General features: G+C 44.2%; 1 protein-coding gene across 1 annotated transcript in view; it reads left to right on the top strand.

The window, feature by feature from the left end:
* The first annotated feature begins 1,029 nt into the window (after positions 1 to 1,029).
* LOC148506830 (uncharacterized) overlaps positions 1,030 to 6,814 on the top strand; it is a 68,851-nt gene continuing 63,066 nt past the window's right edge. Inside the window, exons 1-2 of the mRNA XM_088446078.1 lie at positions 1,030 to 1,062; positions 3,141 to 3,186. Of these exons, the coding sequence (XP_088302204.1) occupies positions 1,030 to 1,062; positions 3,141 to 3,186 (79 nt within the window). The remainder of the gene's footprint in view (positions 1,063 to 3,140; positions 3,187 to 6,814) is intronic.

The following is a 6,814-nucleotide window of genomic DNA, read 5'->3' as shown; positions in this document are numbered from 1 at the left end:
CCACTCCTCCACCTACCTGCCGTTCTGCCGCGACGCCCTTCTCGATCAGCCGATCCAGACCTCCAACTTCACTGGAAACCTCCGCTGCCACTGCTGCCATCAGGACCTTGGACGCCAGATACTCCCCCAGCCTCAGGCTCTCTCATTGCCGCTGTATCATCACCGGGAACAGGTACGTTTAGACCATTGCTGCTGCTGCTCCCCAGGATCTCCGTCCCGACTTCCACATTGACTGGATCTCCAGCTGCAACAGTGCACACACTCGGGGTCCCCATCACGTCACCATCTCCAGACTCGGCAGTTACAGGTACGTCCGCGTCCTCCTCTAGCCGATTAATCTCAGCCATCAAGGGGTTCTCCTCCTGGGATGCTGCACTTAGCTCTCCCGCTGTCAGGTTTGCTGGTAATCCGCTTGAAGCAGTTATCCTCTGCCTCTCCTGCCTCAGGGACTTCACTCACTCCTTCACCCTGTCCAGGGTATCAGTGAGCTCCACGATCAGCCCCCGCAGCCGCGGTTTCTCCCAGGTATGTGCCTTATTTCTTTTCTTTTTTGTGTAACCAATTTTCGTATTGAGCCTCCTGGCTTCTACAACAGCCTCCTCCAGGCTCATCTGTGCCACAAAGTCCTCGTCACCACTGGTAACAGGGGACTCCTCTCCTTCCTCCTCTCCCGCCGAAAGCATGGGGGCCACAGTATTTTAAATGGACAGAATTGCACAGCCGCTTGTGTGCCGCTTGAGTGCCGCTGTGCAATTCCGTCCATCTCTAAATCAGGCCCAAAAGTGTGAAACTATGGATCTATTGTACTTAAATAAATTTGTTTCCCTGAAGTTTATTTATAGACAAGTGAAAGGAAACTGGTGGATGAAGTAATTGTTGGGAATGAGGAACTTTGTGCGAGAGCAGTAATGTCAGCATGACACTATAATGTCTGACAGCAGCATGTGCAGGATAAGGCACCAACTCAGCTGGACACCTTCCCCCAACTAGTACAGGGATAATAATGTACTGGACATTAAGGGGTCGGGGATGCCGTGCCTGCACCCAGCTTCTACCTCCCAGGTCAGAAGGTAGATGTTCCGCACTTGGTTCTCCACTCCCCTCTGCTACTTCCAAGATGTTATTAGTCTCATATCCCCAGCCAATCAATTAGTGTCATATCCCCAGCCAATCAGAGTGGCTGGGGATCATCTCTGTCTGTCTGCCCCGCAGTTGGCTCCCCTATGCATGGAGTGAGCAGCTGAACACCACATGTAGATGGCACCAGCCCAGCCTGCCCCAGCTCAAAGGCCCCTAGAGTCTATGCAAGGATAATCCCACTCCATTACCTGACTTGGCTAGCTAACCACACTACTATCATGCTCGAAACCTGTGTTCTGTGCACAACCACTGGTGTCACTAGGGGTGCAGAGGGTGCAAGCCTCACTGGTATATACTATCCAAGGGGATGAAACCAAAATAGCAGAGCCTCTGTGCACAACTAGGTCCATATCTCCTTGCGGGGGATCCTAGTGAAAACCATCAGTACATTAAACTCCATGTCCCTGTTATTGCTTGTGCAAATCCTAGCTGCCACTGTGTGTGTGCGGGCGGTCTGCAGACTGCCTGTACACACTTGCCGATGGACAGATACAGTATGTCTGCAGACTGCCTGTACACACTTGCCAATGGACAGATACAGTATGTCTGCAGACTGCCTGTACAGTGTACACACTTGCCAATGGACAGATACAGTATGTCTGCAGACTGCCTGTACACACTTGCCGATGGACAGATACAGTATGTCTGCAGACTGCCTGTACACACTTGCCGATGGACAGATACAGTATGTCTGCAGACTGCCTGTACACACTTGCCGATGGACAGATACTGTATGTCTGCAGACTGCCTGTACACACTTGCCGATGGACAGATACAGTATGTCTGCAGACTGCCTGTACACACTTGCCGATGGACAGATACTGTATGTCTGCAGACTGCCTGTACACACTTGCTGATGGACAGATACTGTATGTCTGCAGACGTATCTGTCCATCGGCTGTGCAGCACAGCCAATGTGATCATATCGTCTGTACACACTGGCCAACGGGCAGCAGATATATTGGTAAATCAATTGATCGTCCAGTGTATCGGCCAGTGTGTACCCAGCATTAGATTTGGGAAGGGCATGTACAAACTCAGATCTAAATTGCAGTGTAAGAATAAAACTGCCCAACATTTGTGGGCTATATACAAAACAGCCAGTATTTACCCTGCATGCCGACATAAAAACATACATTTGCCCCCTGCAGTGCAGCACGGTTTTACCAAGGTGCAAAGTTACTTGCTTTTTAGCTTTTACTGATCTGTACAGCAAATGGAGTAAATTCACTTTGCTCAATAAAGATACATTAGCTACTTTAATGGTTGCAAAATTGAATCAAAACTCTACTATTAAACATCACTTATACCATTTATGAAGGAACACAATATCTATTGCATTTATGTACATGTAGTAATGAACCACCTGTTATAAACAGTTCCTCTTATTATATTAGGAGTCACTGGAACCAGGAGCGTATTTATATGAGGGTGCAGGGTGTGTGGTGCACACGGGCCTCTGGGTCCAGGGGGGCCCGCATGTTTTTCACTCATACTTCTTTAGTTAAACTTACCTACACTAAACGCCTGGAAAATGGCTGCCACCTCCATTTTCCCGGCGTTTTGTGCATGTGCAGTCGGAGATCACTGGGAAAATGGCTGCTGTGAGCTGTACATGTGCAGTAGACTCTGGGAATAGACTAGTGTACTGACGGCAGCCGGGGAGAGAGGGGGGCCCGGACAGGGAGTGTACACAAGCCCCCTCCTCTCTTAATACTGACTGGAACATTATAAAATACAGTCCTTACTTTGACCTAACTTAGCCCTTTACAAAACAACTAAATCATATTTAATAATTCATTTTATATTTAGAAGTTTTAATCCTAAATATAATATATATATATAATATATAACATAATGAATAGACCCCTTGGGCTCTTCCAGCATCAGGACCTTGGCCAGCTCCTCTGAGATTGCTTCCCCCTCCTGTGGGTGTGAGGTACTGCAGCAGCTCATACAGATACAGGTAATGGGCTGTGAGACAACTCTTCTCCCCTCAGACAGTACACGGCAACATAGCAGAAGATGTCCGTGTGGCAGCCATGGGTATGTACTTCTCCTTTCTGGGATCTTCTCAGAGAGTGACTGGTGCTGACTAACATCTCTCTCATTTATACTGCCCCTTACGCCATAGGTCACTCGTGCCGCCGATGCACCACCTTCCATCCCCTCTCACTTGCACTATGGCTTGTGGATCCTAGCTGAGCCCTGCTCTGATTTTCCTGGCGGCTGCACCGATTCTTACTGCTCCGGCTCATGCTTGTGGTATTTGGGCTATGAGTATCTCATACACTGTGTGTGCACAGTAACATCAAATATATTGCTTATACAGAACTGTGTTTGCTAACACTTTTGAACTAATGAATTTTATACAGTGACACCAGAATGTAACAAATACGGTAATATACATAGAGCTAAACTATGGGCAATTCTGGGTGCATTATGTTTCCATTAGTTATTGTTAATATAATATAATATTGGTTATCGTTAATACATCATAATAATAAATAATTGTCTTAGTGTGTTTGTTTTCTGCATTCTGTAGACATTAGAGAAAAGCAGATTTTCATGACCAGATGATGTTTAGGGTCCTTGTCCATGGGGGAGGTATATGAAACCAACATTCACCATGTCTACATGTGTACCCCAACAGGGTTTCAAAGTCAGTAGATCAACATGTTGACTTTATCCATGTTGGCAGTATGAATGTCATCAATACAGTCTAACCATAAACTTAACTGCAGCCTAACCATAACTACGGCCTAAACCAAACAGCAGCCTAACCCTAACAGCAGCCTAACCCTAACCACAGCCTAACCCTAACCACAGCCTAAGCCTAACAGCAGCCTAACCCTAACTACAGCCTAATCCTAACTATAGCCTAACCACAGCCTAACCCTAACAGCAAAAGCAGCCTAACCCTAACAGCAGCCTAACCCTAACCACAGCCTAACCCTAACAGCAGCCTAACCCTAACCACAGCCTAACCCTAACAGCAGCCTAACCCTAACCACAGCATAACTTTAACCACAGCCTAACCCTAACCACAGCCTAAGCCTAACAGCAGCCTAACCCTAACCACAGCCTAACCCTAACCACAGCCTAACCCTAACCACAGCCTAAACCAAACAGCAGCCTAACCCTAACAGCAGCCTAACCCTAACCACAGCCTAACCCTAACCACAGCCTAAGCCTAACAGCAGCCTAACCCTAACTGCAGCCTAATCCTAACTATAGCCTAACCACAGCCTAACCCTAACAGCAAAAGCATCCTAACCCTAACAGCAGCCTAACCCTAACCACAGCCTAACCCTAACAGCAGCCTAACCCTAACTACAGCCTAACCCTAACAGCAGCCTAACCCTAACCACAGCATAACTTTAACCACAGCCTAAGCATAACCACAGCATAAGCCTAACCACATCCTAACCCTAACCACAGCATAACCCTAACCACAATCTAACCCTAACAGCAGCTTGACTCTAACCACAGCCTAACCCTAACCACAGCCTAACCCTAACCCTAACCACATCCTAACCCTAACCACAGCCTAACCCTAACCACAGCATAACCAAAACCACAGCATAACCAAAGCCACAGCATAGCCCTAACCATAACCCTAACACTGTTATATATCTAATGTTAAATGTATAATATTAATATATTGCAGATTTCGACATTTTGAACTAAATATATTCATAATATTTACAGTATGACTACATACCCCTGTCCACCTGCACACCTTACACCCATTATAGATTTGCTAAAGACCTACAGCCTGTATCTGTGTCTTACGCTATCTGCTTCTACCTGGTTAATAAACCTACAACTTAATTAAGTCAAGAACAAGAGGAAAGAAAAAACTTTCTAGTTGGGGTCACTCTTAAATATCAGTCAATAACTAGTTAATATGTAACATTTAATAGATATGCATTAAAATGGCTGCCATATTGCAGTACAAATCCTTAATTACAATATTAAAAGGACGTACAAAATCAAGACAAAACGAAACATGAAACATGAAAAACAACGTTGACATATAGAAAGCAAGGTGAAATATTAATCAGCGGGGTGATGTCAGAGAAAAAGGAAATTACTGGTGTAATCTTATGGTAAATTCTCTGAATTAACCCACTTATAGGTCAGTCCAATGACCTTTGTCTTGTTTTTGTACGTCCTATTAATATTGTAATTAAGGATTTGTACTGCAATATGGCAGCCATTTTAATGCATATCTATTAAATGTTACATATTAACTAGTTGTTGACTGATATTTAAGAGTGACCCCAACTAGAGAGTTTTTTCTTTCCTCTTGTTCTTTTCCTAATGATCCATACTCTCCGGGGAGCACCTCCACTTTCTTATGTCCCTATATCCCTACTGACCATAGGGCGTTGGACCTTGATGATTGTGGATTTCTCTTATTATGCCATATATACATATTGATAATACTTCATTATCCTGTGCTCATCTAATCTCCCCAATTCCTCTCTCCCTGGTATTTTCAACTTAATTAAGTCATCTGCTGTGTGGACTAACCTCCATTCACACACCACTGTGCATCCAACTCCATCGCATAACAATACATGTGGCCACTAACACACAGATGGAGCTCACCTATCTTATATATATATATATATATATATATATTGCGCCCTCATGTTTGTATAAAGGTGCTGGAACGTGCGGTTAGCCCCACAAACTCACAAATTATCAGCATCTAGCTGTTTGTATCTATTTACATTGAACATTATGATACAGTAGGCACAATTGCAACTGTGAAAAGCAGAAGTGGGCAGGAAATAGGGTGGGTTCATTTCTTTAAGCTGTGGGAAATGATTCAGTCAGTAGCTCATTTGCCCAGGCATGGAAGTGACCAAACTCCTTCTGCTGTTATTCTCTATACAAGGTTAGTGATCACTTTATGTTTTAAATGCAATATCCTACTTTATTTGTAGGTACAGTCATAGAGGAATAAAGCAGAATACATGCACATTTTTCCTGTACTGTAGGGGGAAATGTATCAAGCTATGGAGAGAGAGAGGAAGTGGAGGAGTCGCCCAGAGCAACCTTAACTGTCATTTTCAGACTGTGCTAGATACATGACAGCTAGAAGCTTATTGGTTGGTAGTTCTCCATAGAAACATAGATAGTTACTGCAGAACATTCCGGAAAATATCAAAAAGAGGTTCGATAAACATAGACTTTCAGACCATTTTGGAACAAACATATATATCTTTACACTATCATCATGTGATGAAAGGAAGACACTCTCCAGACTTGGCTTGAAGTTTCTCAGAGAAAGACATACCACACCTGACCCATGGGACCAACAGTTAAAACTTGCTGATGTTTAAGAAATACTGAGATGCCGTGACAAAGGTTTTTAATGAACTGAAACATTGGTAAATTAATTTGGTATGTCCTATTAAACTGATTAATATTGCAAACTTCAAGCCAAGTCTGGAGAGTGTCTTCCTTTCATCACATGATGAAAGTGTAAAGATATTAGTGGGTAACTATCAAAGCTACCCTGGAAAACACCCCAGCAATTGATACACACAAAAGTGAGAGTGCCGGACCCTTTCTCTCTCTCTCTCTCTCTCTCTCTCTCTCGGAACTGTGACTTCTCATGTATCAAACTAAGAGACTGGGGTTAGTCACTCACCTATAT

This window comes from Taudactylus pleione, unplaced genomic scaffold (assembly GCF_031769625.1).
Source record: "Taudactylus pleione unplaced genomic scaffold, aTauple2 ptg000393l, whole genome shotgun sequence".
Taxonomy (NCBI): Eukaryota; Metazoa; Chordata; class Amphibia; order Anura; family Myobatrachidae; genus Taudactylus; species Taudactylus pleione.
The sequence above is the reverse complement of the archived record's forward strand: the minus strand, read 5'-3'. Positions and strand labels throughout refer to the sequence as shown.